Raw genomic sequence first — 14882 nt, 5'->3', positions numbered from 1 at the left:
CAATTCACTGTTACACATTCCATGGCAGAAATTTAAAATGTGAAAGTACAGTTGTTCAATAAACCAACTATCCATCTTTGGGTTACTGGTACAAATCTTACTCAAATAAAACAGAGATCAAATTCATGGTGAACAAATAATTTTGTTAGCAGAGTTTAACAACCTGAGTTCAGTTCCTGGTGAACGACTATTTGTCTTAGAAATGACACGGCTGTTGGTGGTCTCATCAGAAAAGTGCACCTTTGGAAGTTCATCTTACTACCTTCTTGATAACATTTGCCTTCTGACAATTAATTGTACTTGAGGAAACTTTTGCGAACTGTTTGCACGATGAACCACCAAAAAGGACTTGTCTCCAATATTCTTTACTGTGAGAACTAACCTCATCTTACTCACAGAATCGTCTTTTAACTTGTACAAGTAAATGTATTTTACTGGGACTTTTATAAGGAAGGTGAGAAGCTACTACTCAAGTATGTACACTGCAATCAATCCAATTTAAGATATTCTTTCGTGACCCTGGTGAACAGAGCTGGTATCTGCATTTGCAGATGTAATCTAGGAAGTATTGCCAATATATGTAAGGACCACGTAGCTAAACAGGGATCAGATGATTTACAATACCAGAATAATAGAAAAGGCAAAACACAATTATTAACATGGAAAGTTATGTAACTTACAATATAATGTGTCTGAGTTCTAGACAGTGATAATAAAAAGATGTTAGCATCAATTGGAAGAGATGGTGAGAAGAGCTCCTAGGATAATTATGAAGACATCCATGATGAGAGGACTAGAAGAATTACTTTTACCTTTAAAAAGAAAATCTGAGAAGTAGAAATGTCACTGCTGTCTACCCATACAAAGTAGCAGGGGGCTGGAAGCAAACATTGAGAAGAGAAAACGACTTAAAAAGCAACATAAGATCAAAACACTTAAATTGTTGTAAACAACTCTATCTTTGATTAGAAAAAAGATTTTGAGAGAGGATTGATTAGAATTCCTTTGATTAATCACCAAAGGAATTAAGTTCTGGAATAGCCTTGAAAGTAGTAGCAATCTGTATTTGTTAAAACAGTAAAATAAGCCAACAGAAGCAATTGTATCGTAGAATAGAGGAGCTCCAGAGTTGCAGCTGAAGGCCTGTGATATGAAGATTTGGGATACTGATGAACCATTTAGCGTGCTTTTCCGATTCACACACAGGATTAAACAGTAGCCAGATACAAATGAAGCATTTTCCTCTGGAGCGGACAAGCTTAGAATACTGTTTGCTTTTGGTTTTTTTTTTTTTCTTTTCTTTCCTTCACATAGTAAGATGGAGTTCATCCAAGATCATGTGAGATTTTTAACCTAACAAATTTCCTTATAACAGGACTTAACATTCACTTCTGATTTCAGCTGCCACTGGTGCCATCCTACAGCATGTGATAGTTTTTGAGACTTTTAGATGGGATCCCAGAATTACGCATCTAAATTTAGATGTGATCAGTAACTGTACTGATCACATCTCTTTTGACTTAAGAGTTCAGACATCAGCTCACACATAGACAACTAAATAACAGGTATCAGTCTGAAGCTGAAGTCTATCCTAATTCTACGCATTTCTCTTCCGTACTGTGGACCTCTTTGAAACAGTCTCTTTTAAGCGTCTGTCAGTTGCTGCAAGGGATTGAACTGGGTGACTGAAATGATGTCATTAATTCTCATGTTCATGTGTGGTTCACATGGATACCAAACAAACAGCTAAGGACAAAAAAAAATATCTTAACTTTATGGAAACTCCGTAGCAATATTTCCAACTCTCACCAGTTTTTATCCAGATGTTAATGAAAATATCCCCGTAAGTGGCTCTTTGCATTAAAAGACACATTCACTGAACATATGTGGTCAGAAATTCACTCCTAGAGAAAGTAAAATTTGTGGTTGGTAACAGAGCACTTACTATATTCTGGCCTACTGTGTATGTAAAAACCACGCATCTTTTTAATTAATATAATCTAGCATGGGATTTTAATGTTTCTAAGTCTGAAAGACCTTTTACCTTTAAGACTGTTCTCATAAGAAATAAATTTTCCATAATAAGAATTTCAGAAAAAAGAGCAATGTTTGCAAGGAAAAAAACCCACCAAAAAACTAATTCCTATCATAAAAAGAGCTCCGCAAACAAAACTGAAAAATAATTATATTGCATACTCAACAACCAACAGCTAGTGATTGAAAGCCTCGAAAACTGAAGAACATCCTGATTTCTGGCTGAATGGCTGCAATTTTACCAAAAAAAATCCTTCTAATAAGAGAAGTTTTTAAAAAAATTGCTACAGGTAGCAAAAAATTTGACAGCTGCAGATTGCCTCCTTATTCTCTTCTTTGATCCTAAAAGCCTTAACACTGCTCTTCTGCAGCTTAAGAGAACACTCAAAGCTAAAACAGCATCAGTGGCAGCACCGTATTAAAGATACAAGATGGTCTGCAGCATAGAAGAGTATTTTGCACGTACACAGCTACCAGGCCAAATGAAAAAAGATTTCCCATACGACAAAACTCCTCTTCTGGAAGAAGGAAAGGAAGTGCGGAAAAAGGCTTTGCCTGCTGGATGGAGATCACAATCTGTTTTTTCAGTTTTAGTTTCAAAAATTACCTCTGAATTGCTTTAACAAAGCTTGAGGAGACCAGCTAGAGTTTTCCTAACATGACAAAAAGTCTCTTCTGGAGCTTTACATGGAAGGTAACTTAATAATTAAAAGATGTTAAATGCTAAATACAGACTGCCCTAACACTTAGAATTCCTCACTGCTTTTCCTCAGTAATTTTTCATAATTTTTTTTTTTAAAGCCTAAAATATTTTCACTTTTAAACAGATTAAGTAAGGCTCAGTCATGTAACAGTAATGAGTTTCATACAAGAACACAATGGCTGAAAGAACAAGGCAAGATTCACAAGGCTGCAACTATTTCCAGGTCCGAAATATTTGCATTAAGGAAAGGATTTGAACTCAGAGAAAATTAAGCTTTCATTTGGAAGTAATTTAGTTGAGTTTTCCTGTATTGAAATAAAAAATTAAAGCAGTTGAAACTATTACATCAGCATGTCTTAACTTTTGTAAAACACTAAGGAGAAAACATAAATACATATGCAGATAAACAAAAAAGACGGTAAAATCTGTTTTGCAATCATCTATCTTACATAAAAATTATCAGCTGAGAAAATTCACAGTAACTTCAAATTAACTTTTTTCTAACTTTTGCTTATTAACAAAAAAAAAGTTTGCTATGTCATTTAAAACTCAGTATTTAAAACCCAGTGTCATTCCCACGAAAATTTGGCTAGCACTTTTGCAGGATCACGAATAGACTGATATACAAGGTTTTTTTTTTAGTTTCTCTTCACAGTCAGTAGCTCCCAATTATCTTGAGGAAAGCATGGTATTTAATATATATTGAATTATGAAGATTGTTACTTACAATTAGCTGTTTCAAGCCTACAAATGATTGTTCTACAGAGTTGGCGTTTAAAACTTGTCTCTTCACTGCAGCTTGCTCCCCCAGGAAGCGAAGCATTAAGTCTTTTACTGCATCCCCCTTGGTGTTCACAAAACAGAAAAAGAAGAAACATAACAAGACACTTTTAAACATTATTTTAGCAACATAAAATGTTGAATTTAAGCTGAGCAACATAGTTTTTTTCCCTTTAAGAAATGCTTGTTTTCCAGTACTTTTTGTGTGAAATGAATATAAATGCATATATATTTACAGCATTTTAATGAAATGTCTCGATTTACTCCACTTTATTTGCTATATTCTTTTTTTTCAATGTTTACATTTCAGTTAGCATAGAAATATTCAGGCTTATTTGCTTCTCATATTATTATCCTTCAAAGATCTTACAAAACACTCTTCAAAGATCTTGGAAAACGCAGGAAGTTTTACAGGTTTTTTATAACGGATATTAATGTTGAAAGGTGCAATCTACTCACCGAAGACAAACATGCACATGATTGGCTAGCCCTAAGTGTCCACAGAAAATAAACTTTGTGAGATCACAAAACCAAGTAAACAGCGACCCTTCAACGTGTATTCTTAATCTCAAAAGAATTAACTGCAGGATTAAATCAGAGAAATTGGGTTATCTGAGCTCAGTAATTTGAAGACTTGAGACTAGTTGAGACAGACATTTGAAAGAGATTTCTGAAGTTAGACAAGATTACTTCTACATTTTACGCCATGGAGCAGCTAAGAGGACGAGTGTTCAAATCCAGGTTCTATTTCCAGCTTTGCCAGCAATAAACTGAATAACTCTGTATATGGCACCCTCTGTGCCTCAATTCCCCCTTCTAGTCTTTGTTCAACTATCGATATTTTTGCCTTCCCGTCTGTTGGCCGACATCCTTCTGGTTCTGTGTACTAGAGATTTTCAACAGGTAATCAGGAAATTCCAAGCTTAACGTGAAGCAGCTACTGAAAAACTGTGGACCACATGCTGGCAGATGTTTACAACTGTGGTACTACTGCCTACAGGCTCTTCAGGTACCATGTCTGCCAATGCTGAGTGTAGGACAGGGTGCGGGGGAGTCCTACTCTTGCTGGGACGGTACACATTACTGTAAATAGGAGAATACCACATGTCAAAAGCAGGTACAGAAATTATTTCTGTAAATTTTTGGCCAATCTTATGTTTTTATGCATTTTAATCTAGAAAAGCAAATATCTGAAAAGAAGGAAAATTATCAGCAATATATTAACAACATACTTACCTTAAGTTGGGAAAGACCATACTGGTCTTTCACAACTTAAAGCAGCCAGAACGTTATGGTCAACCTGTGCCAGGAGACATATTTGCCTACCATTTTTAAACACCCACTAATAGACACACCTCCTATGACATTTGTCTTGTTCATTTTTCAGTCTGCTTTTCTCAAAAGTACATCCAAGGGCAATGAATTCTACAACTTACAAACAGCTACATGGGCTGCCGAACAGTAACTCCATTTGTTATCCTTATTACTCAACAGTTCCTTTGCCATAAAACCTTTCGCCATAAAACTATTTATCTTAATTATTTTATGAATTTTAGATCATTATTGCTGTTATAAGCCAAAAGGTGCTCTTCCTTTTAGCTACCGCTCACAATAGAGAACGTCTGCACTCCTCACCATCCGTCCTCTCTCTCCAATTTGTTTTAATTCCACTTTATCTTTTCAGATCTGTGTTAACTAGAACGGTATGCAATATTTAAGATGTTAAACCAGAAAGTGACTATGCAAAAACGTAAGCATACCACGGAATATTTGCAAAAACCCCTCTATAGGAATATAAAAATATTCACTTGAAGAACTGAGGCAGGAAGCTGCTAGCACAGAAAGCAAGCCCCTAAGCCTTTTGCCTAAAAAAAGGTGAGCTGCATAAAACACTGTAAAGCTTAGCTATGATAAAGATAACTGATATTAGCTGTTTGCACTTTCCATATGGACAGTTATGGGAAATATGCTTGTGTTCTCTGTCTAGTTTCTCGAAGAATGAGACTGCAACTACTGTTTCACTAGATAGAAATTTTTTACCTCTAATGCTGTCACCTATCCTACAAATAAACCAGATTTCCATCTTTCGGACAGAAGAGTCTGAAGGATTAAGAAAAGACAGTGTGTGCAAAATAACATAAATACAAAAGAATTTTTAATTCCCCCCCCAACAGTACTTTGGAGAAGGGAAACATTACAAATGAATGTAATGAAACAAAGGACATAGTGACAGCAGACAGTAACTGATGAAGGCAGGCATAACGGAAAGAGCATAAAAAGCAGTGTTTGTTCCCACACTCAGAGAGCACAGGTACAGATAATCTGTACCATACACAATCCAAGACAGTTTAAAAAACAATGTTTCTTGCATGATCAGCAAAAAGTACCAGAGAGCTGAAATCAAGAACATTTAGTATTTTTCTAGGTGTGATTTATCTGCTTAATTTTTAAGACAACACACTTGTAATAAGAACAAAAACCTTCTGAGTGAGCAGAGAAAAAAAAAGTACCAAGCTCTTCAATATACATCATACAAAATTTCAGTCCTTCCCTGAAGCACACTTAAGTTCACTGTAAATGCACTTTTCAACTAAGTTCTTTGTCAACTGCATGCAGTTTGGTTTAACATCTTGCATTAACATTTAGCATTAGCAAACTACTCATGCCAAGAGTTTAATGACCATTGTTGGAAGCTGATTTAACATTGAAAACATGCCTCCCACAATGTTTTGGTTGGCATTTCAAGTACTCTACAATTATAGTTTCAGTTAAATACACAATTTGCAGTACTAGAAGCATACAGAACAATGATACCAAACTAGGGGATGTCAGGTCAGTCAAGGCACACATTCAGCCCACTGAAAAGCAGTAACTGGAAGTGAGTAAAGTTGTATAAACATAAAGCACTTCAAAACTTGTCCCTGATGACATGCCTGTGCGACTGTTTATACATTACAATCAATGAAGAAAGCAGCAGGAAACCCTTTTAATTCCACTGATTTTACAGCAGGTACACGTAGAAATACATCACATGGACGATGCCATTACATTTTCTTTTCAATTACGTACTGAATGGTAGATCTGCATATATGCACGTGCCCAGATTCAGGGAATCACCAGCACACAATAGCCTTTAACCCTTGACTAAATTGAGGAAGGCGAGAGAGAACTATTGTGAAAAAGGAGGCCTGTAATAAGGAGGCTCTCATCCTTATGAGGCCTGTGGACCATTCCTTTTGTCCATCCCATTAGCTGTCAGGAAAGAAATACCACACACTCTTGAATTACTCATCAAGGTTTAAGGGATTTTTGGGAAAGGTAGGAAGGACCCTTTTTTTTTTTTTTTAAGAAGGAGCAGAGGAGGAGTATCTTCCTATTAGCATGTTTTCTTTCACCCTAACTATTGGGCTTTGTGATGACAAACAAATGTTTTAAGATAAAGCTAACCCATCAAGTAGCAGCAGGATGGCATGTCTAAAACTGGTATCATCTGTTGCTTGTGATGGAAACCTAAGATTTATCAGATAACTCAGCAACAAATCTACACCTGATTCATTCCAGAAACTTTTCCGATAGTTCCTGCAGGTTGGGAAATTATTGCAGACTGCTCTCTGCTTGTATTTGACTATTGACTGATAGTCTTCGTTATGCTAAAATTAAGGATTAAAGTATCAAAAACACCAGCACTATCTCTCTAGACAACAATTCTACTACCCAGAGACATAGATATGAAAGAGTAGGATTAGCCTATTTCAAGAAAAAAATTCCATATGATACTTAGCCTTTGCTGCTCTGCCAGGATCAAACAGCTTCCCGAGAAATACTGAATAGATCTAAGTGAAATTTCTCAAATTCTGAAAAAACACTTTATGCCTTCTCACTAGTTGGGAACTCTGATAGAAGAGAAGGAAATGAGAACCTTAAGGGAAAAACAGTAGTGGAAACCCATCTGGCGTTTTCCCTTTAATTTTGGGGTTATCCCTTCCCAGTAGCTTGCTCCAGCACTCAATTTTTCCTACAGGTTATACCTTTCCACTGCTTAGGGAAGATTAAAACCAATGCAATTTCAGTCAGCGTTGGCTCAGTAATACTGAGAGCACTGTGAACATCAGTGAAAAATGTTACTTCCCACTTGGTTGCAACACTGTATTCCACAAGCAAACAAAGCTTTCAGACTTTGTAGTACAGCATACTGATTTTGCATATATTCCAAATGCGAGCATTATCTTACTAACTAGGAGGACCAGAAACAAGCTACTTAAAAATACAACCAGATTTGGATTCCGTGGAAACTGTCAACTCTGTTTTTTAATGTACCCAACAAATTTCACAATGAACAAAACAGATCTGGTTTTAGCTCCTTCATATTTGAGTAGGCAGCAACACTATATTTTCTAATAAGGATTGAAGTAATACATACAAGGTGACCATCAGCAACAATATGAAGCACTGTGATATACAGATTATTGGACAGTTCTTGCACAGTATTTCTAAAATATATTAATGCACTGAGATACAGTAATAGACTCTTACCTGGATATTATCAAATTTTAATCCAGGCATGGTGAGATTCTCTTTATCTATAAACACGGTGCTGTATTGTTGTGTAGCAACTGAAATTAGAACATTTCTGGTTTCCTCACTAGGAAGCCAAGCATCATTTCTTCTATCTAGTTCACTCATATTTAAGGCTGTGGCGAAGGGGTCATCGCTTCCAGCAAAAACAGCTTGGATTTGTGAGAATGGCTTAGGGGATTGAGTTATTTCTAGAGACGATGGAGGATCACCTGCTTCAGGCCTCCCATTTCGTACAGAGAAAGTAGGGTTGGATGAAGCACAAGAACTGTCTCCACCATTAGAAAGAGAGGACATTTGTTCTGGAACTGATGAGCTTGCATTGGGATTACTAACAGAAATAAAATTGGATGTGGTAAATGAATCAAAAAAATCAGAAGCTAAAGTATTAGTGCTAACGGTATCACCGAAGAACTTGCTTAGACTAGGACTTGGCTGAACCACCTGAGGATTAGACTTCACTGGAGTCTCAATTATACTACTAAAACTGGGAGATTTTACCATCTGAGGCTCAAAACCGTCAGGTAGGAACAACTGTGGCTGGGCATTAACATTGTTTGCTTGGCTGAAGATGGTACACACAGGAATAGGCTCAGCCTCCTTGCTAGTACTGGGTGACGATATTTGGTCCTCGGGTTTGTTTTCATCAATCTGATTTGGTTTTGTTTCAACAGGAACGTTGTTTCCCAACTTTGGCTCCTCCTTCACTGCTTCCTGAATTAATTCTTCCTTTAAAGATGCCTGATCATCTGTTCCAATCTCAGAAATGTCTTTGGGTGTTTCTTCGTGTTCAGTTTCACTCTCATTACTTAAAAACTCTTCTTTATCCACTTTTGCTTGTGCATTTTGATTATCTTTAGCTTCCATTTGTTCTACAATCTCCTGGAGACAACCAAGTTCACCTGTGTCATCTTCACTGTTGTTTGGAGAATCTGAAATAATGACACTCTCCATCATTTGTTCATTAAGTTTATCTACAAAGTTATTTGAATCTTCTGACACAGTTTCATTCCCTTCAGACTCAAATTCATCTCCACCAAGATCAATGGTTTCCTCATGAAAGAGAATTTCTTCCTGAGCTTTCTGTTGAACTATGTCTCCGCTGTCATCTTCACCCGAGGTGCTCTTCGCATCCTTAGGATTACTTTCATTATTCTCCATGGTAGCTGAAGAGGGAAAAATCCCCACCAAAACAAGTATTAATTTTACTACTCAGGTATTGCTGAGGTACCACCCTGAAAACCTTAAGTATCATACGTATAACACTTAATACATAATTTAATACTTAAATACTGAAAATCTTGCTTTAAAAACACAGTAGTTTCACTATTTGACATCTTTCATTTAACATCTACCCAGAGAATAAATTAATTCCGAAAACGGTCTTCTTTTCATCCTTTTTTTCAAGTCGCAAAAATACTGGGATTGAAGAGCAAATGCCTCCCACCAAACACAGACAAAACTGTATTTGCTGTTCCGCTCGCAAAGACCAGCTCGGTCCCCATTTAAGGGCAAGGAAGAGGGGTTCACTGCTGTCACCACTGCGGGCTGCCCAGCCCAGGGCCGCCCGCGCAGGGTGCGCACCGCCACCGCCGCTTCCGTCCCCGCCGCGGCCCCGGCCGCCACACGCCCAGCGACCCCGGGGAGCGGCCCTGTCTCCTGCGCCACCGCGGGGTCCCCGCCACCCTGGCCGCCCCGCGGAGGGGGCGGGCGCGGCCTCCCCCACAGCCTCCGCCCGGCGCAGCCCGGGGCGGGGCCCGCCGCCCCCTCTCCCTCAGGGCCGGGGCCCCGAGGCTGCTTCAGCACCCGGCCGCCCCTTAGCACTGGAGCCGCGCCGGCCCGCCAGCCCCCCGCTCCTCACCTCACCTCACCTCACCTCACCTCACCTCACCTCCCCTCCCCTTACCTCCGCGCCCGGCGGCGACACCTCCTCTCCGCCGCCCCGTCGAGCGCCGCTCCCCACCGCGCCTGCGCTGCGGGCCGGGGCGGGCGGCAGCGCGCCTGCGCAGACGCACCTCCCGGAAGCGGCGCACGACGGGCAGCGCCGAGGGCCAGAAAGGCCGGTGGGGCAGCGGGGTGTGTCGGGACGTGTGTGGGGGCCGCCATGGAGGACGACGCGCCGGTGATCTACGGGCTGGAGTTCCAGGTGGGTGCGGAGGGGGAGACTGAAGGAGGAGGGCTGGTGGGTGTCGGTCCTACCTCCGGGAAGGTGGTGTCCGCGGGGCTGGGGTTGTGGTGGGGCAGGGGAGTGCCGGGGAGGGCTGTGGGGCCCGCTGGCGGGGAGACCGGCGGTCTCCCAGCCCCCCTCAGCCGGTACCGGTGGTACTGTTGGCTCTTGGTGGTTCTTGGCACCTGTCCGGTCGCGTTGTGGTTTTTAAAGGTGGCTGAGCGGGTGGCAGGAGTTGGTCCTTGTTGCAAAACTTGCTGTTTCCAGGGCGGGTGCGCGGGTGCTGGGCTGAGGGCGGGGGTCCTTCCCCGCATGGCCGTGGGCAGCCCGGCCGGTGGGGTCCTGCTGTGTCACCGTCCCTGGCTCACCCCTGGAGAGGTCTTCCTCTTGCTCTGGGGTGGCAGAAGAATACTGGCGGTCTTAAAGAGATTACTGTAGTTGTTTGTTCCTTTTCAGAAATTTTTAAAAAAAAAAGCTTCTGTGAGGAGAGTGTATGAAATAGTTTCTGATAAGTTGCTAATTTCAGTTGGTTATACCCGACTGTAAAGCTACTTGATGTTCTTGGGTTCCATGTGTGTGCAGTCGTTCTGTGGGACAAATCTGTCCATCATATTGGTTGGTGTTCATGGCTATAAGGAGGTGGGACTGTTGTTGGACTGTCTAATTTAGGAACTTATTGATCATCTTCATAGAGCAAAACATGTCTTGCGTTTAATAAAGTTTCTGTAAGTTCTGGAAAAATAAATGGCTGGGTAGCTGGATGGGTGGCAGAGACCCTAATTTATGGTTTGCTCCCACAATAAGGGTTTTATGCAGCTGTTAAGTATTTTCTTTTGCAACTGCTGGATTATCATCATTGCCATTATAGCAGTAATAGGAGGCGCTGTGTTTCCTCTGCAGCTCACAGAACAATGTTTTGATTAGATGTGTTAATATAAATATTTATACATTCACTTTTTTTTTAGTCACCTTTACCAAAGTGCTCGCGGAAAGTAATATATGAAGGTTCTTTCTAACAGGTTTGGGTGTCCTGGCTATAGAGTTGTGTGCTTCATAATCCTAACTATACTGATAGATCTCCTTAGCAAATTGTGTATTTGTTTGGTTTTCCTCTTGTGTAGGAGCTAGTGTGTAATATCCACTTGTCTTTAAATGTTAAACCTATATAAGTCAGATAATATACTATCGTTTTGTGATTGGCTAGAGATGGCTGTAACTTGAACTTCAAAATTAATAAAAATTATACTTAAATCTCTTTTGCAGAATAGAATATATATCCTGTACTTGATAAAACTTATAGCTTCTTTCTAGCAGGTCATACATAATAAGTGTTCCAGGGATTTTGGAAAGCTAACCTTTATGTTGTCTGGGACTCCCATGGATTTGTGCCTCCCCCCAATCATACATCTTCTACAGACCTCTTTTCCTACAAAGTATGTAATAGGGCTGTCTGCTGGGAGGATAAAGCAAAAGGGCTAAGAAAGTGGCTGTAATCAAAGGGAATTACAGTTAATACAGGTCATTAGGGAGAAGGTAGGGAAAGAAAAGTTTATGGCTAAGTTGGAAAAGGAGCGCAGAGATGAAGGTTCTATTTCTGATCTCCATTAACTCCCAGTGTGGCTTTAAAACAAGTTGCATCTCTGTGCTTCCTGAAGAAGGCTCTGATGGACGGATTTAAGCCTAAAACTCGTATGCTTTTTCCAACTTGCATGTCCAAGTCTAATAAGAAAGATTATTATTCTTTTTAAGCCTGGTTTCTTCTATGTTGCTAGATAATAATGGCTAGCTGCATCATCACAACTGTTTTTTTCCAGTATGTGTCAGAAGCACTGTGGCTAAAAGAATGAGACAATTTTTTTTGGGCTGGCTTAAAGAATGTTGTTGTTTCTTAAGTTTGGAGTGGTTTGGGGTTGTTTTTTTGGTTATTTCTAATCATTACTTCAGCTTTATGACAAGATTATTCCAAGTTGAGATTTGAAACGATGAAGTATTTAAAAAGAGGGAGGGATCTTCTTACTCTTCTTACACATACAAATTATATGTCACAAAACCATGACACCTAGAAGCTACATGAGGGATTGCAGACTAAGAAGCTACATGTGGCTCCAGCAGTCAATAAGAATGTGTCTTTGGCCACTGCCAGAGAAAACGTAGTTGTATAGATATGCCTTTCATTTATCTAATGTGGCCTGGTTTGTAAGAACATAAAGCTGATTCCTCCTAGGGTACTATCTACCAGCTAAATGAAAACTATTTCTGCACAATTTCTATTCATTTTTATGTGCAAAATGTGTTTTGATGTATTGGCATAAGTAAGGTAACTTATAATAATGAACAAATACATATTGCTCCTTTTTCAATTCAATTTTCTTCAAAAAAAAGGCTTAGTGTAACAGGTAAGTCTTGCTTAGAACCACGACATTGCTCACAGTTTGGCCACGAGAATGGAAATTAAAGATACAAATCTTGAACCCTTATTCATCCATGTATAATTACTTAGCATGTGTAGCTACTGTGCAAAAAGTTTTACCTCATAACAGTGAGAAATAGTTTTGTTTTTTTTTTTTTTTTATCGGGGGAAGGAAGTTAAACATCTAACAGCAAAACAAGATTAAAACTAGTGATGAATTCAGTTTTCTGCATGATTAGTTAAGTTTTTGACCAGATTAGTTCCCCCTGTTTTACTAGACATCATGATGATGAATACGAGGAAACAGCAGTATCTGCAGAATATTTCAGTACTGAAAGGTTGTCCTTCTAAAAGGAACCTTGGTAGACTTCACCAATATCCTGAATTACGAAAATGTGGTAAGTGGGACCCCAGGGGTATTGCTAAGTACTATTCTTTGTCAGTGAAATTATGTTCTTCTTGCTTGTCCAGTGCAGAGTTGACCTATGTTTGCTAGCTAACCTGAAGGACACAGTATGTTTCTACTGTGTTGAATAAGCTTCATTTTCAATTATTCACAATTTTCCCCAGCCTATTCTTTGAGTGTTTAAACAGTGATGTTTTGGGCAGGCGTGTAAGCACTACTTAATGTCTGGAGATACTGTACTGGTGGACTGGCTGATGCTTACACCTCTGGAAATAAGCTGTGTGGAGAGGTGTTTTCCAGGAGAGGTGTTTGGCTCAGTTGCAACGCCAGCTGTGATTCTTGGGGGGACGGCCTACATCTCACTTGTTTAAAAGCATGCAGAAGCTAGCCAGCATCATGGGGGGAGGGAGGAGGAACATTGCTTGTTCCAGAGAGTGATAATTATGGAACATGCATTTGGCACATTCAAGGGATTTTGGGGATACCGCAATACTGAGCTGACTTTCAGCCAGATAGTCCTGAATGCCAGATACTCCTACTGCATGTTACATGTCAAAAATACACAGACTCGCAAGGGAGAAGCATAAGGAGCAGGAGGGAAGGACAAGAGAGAGCCTGCTGGCTGACCACAGGGCCATACTACACAAGGGCAACTACACCTGCACCCTGAGATGGAGTCTGGCTGAAGACGGCTCAGAAAAAGCACACTCTGAAAAAGCATTAGTGTGTGTACTGCACTGTGGTCCTGTTGTGCTTATTGAATAAGCAGTACTTGGCCCACATTGTATTATCAGTTAGTTGTTAACAGGTTTTATGGATCCGAACAGCGACTGTTCATTTTTAGGACTTCATTGCATGTTTGCAAGAGTAAGGTGAAACAATTTCTGTAAAGCCAAATGTAATTTCTTATTCCAAAAAGCTTAAAACAGTGCAAAATGTCAACTGAAATAGATGGGTTGCAGGTCTCATACAATGTGTATATATGTATAATATCAGTATGTATTGAGAATAGCTCATTTGACCTACCTTTGATCAAGTAAAAGGCAGGTGAAGATTTCTTGGAAGGAGGGGGAAAGGAGACTTCATAAGTTGATGTGTGTTGCTTGTGCAGTAATCTGGGAAACCTGTGCTGCCAGTATGGGAGTGGAGCAAGTGCAGAGACTCCTGCTGGCCATGGAGTTCTCTTCCCTGGGAGAGCTTTTCTGGTCTTCTGTGGAATGAGAGAGAATGATCTAAACAGAATGAAGGATATAATTTTGATACAGCTTTAGAGATGGCTGTGGAGGATTTATTTTGAAAATTGAATTGGTTCAAGAAACTGCATGATAATGTCTTAGTGAAATTTCTAGTTTTTGTCTCGGTCCTCTTTTTTTTCTAAGATTACTTGCCCTGTGAGTGCCAATCCTGTATACTTTAATCCAGGCTGAGTGTCTGTTCTCTCGCTTGTTTTCCTATTTGCCTCTTGAGACTTTCTTGAGAGCAGTGTTATGGTTGGAAGGACTTCTTGTGGAAATTCAGTCTAACATATTGTTAGCTTTAAAGCTCTACTGTGGGGGGAGGGGGCAGGGAAATAGCTAAGTGGCGAAACTCTCTTAAACTCTCTTAACTAATCTCCCACAGATCTTCATAATAAAACAAGTAGATTGGGTTGAAACTATTTCTTTCTTTTAGGACCCTCAAAGAATTAGCAGGATCTTGGTAATGTTGGTACAGATGGATCTTGCTATGGTACAGGCTAATGACAAAATGAAGACATAGTTACATGAACTTGAAGGAAACTTTTAAAAGATGATTGTTAACATTATGG

At 39.8% G+C, this 14882-nt stretch overlaps 2 protein-coding genes across 2 annotated transcripts in view; one reads left to right on the top strand and one right to left on the bottom strand.

The window, feature by feature from the left end:
- TRAPPC12 (trafficking protein particle complex subunit 12) overlaps positions 1–10058 on the bottom strand; it is a 52166-nt gene extending 42108 nt beyond the window's left edge. Inside the window, exons 1-3 of the mRNA XM_074153312.1 lie at positions 9999–10058; positions 8051–9258; positions 3465–3581 (exon numbers count right to left, since the gene is read on the bottom strand). Of these exons, the coding sequence (XP_074009413.1) occupies positions 3465–3581; positions 8051–9253 (1320 nt within the window). The 5' untranslated portion in view covers positions 9254–9258; positions 9999–10058. The remainder of the gene's footprint in view (positions 1–3464; positions 3582–8050; positions 9259–9998) is intronic.
- Positions 10059–10181: 123 nt separating this feature from the next.
- The window catches only part of EIPR1 (EARP complex and GARP complex interacting protein 1), an 83965-nt gene continuing 79264 nt past the window's right edge, over positions 10182–14882 (top strand). Inside the window, exon 1 of the mRNA XM_074153388.1 lies at positions 10182–10238. Coding sequence (XP_074009489.1) covers positions 10197–10238 — 42 coding nt within the window. The 5' untranslated portion in view covers positions 10182–10196. The remainder of the gene's footprint in view (positions 10239–14882) is intronic.

Source organism: Numenius arquata, chromosome 9 (assembly GCF_964106895.1).
Source record: "Numenius arquata chromosome 9, bNumArq3.hap1.1, whole genome shotgun sequence".
NCBI classification, from domain to species: Eukaryota; Metazoa; Chordata; class Aves; order Charadriiformes; family Scolopacidae; genus Numenius; species Numenius arquata.
The sequence above is the reverse complement of the archived record's forward strand: the minus strand, read 5'-3'. Positions and strand labels throughout refer to the sequence as shown.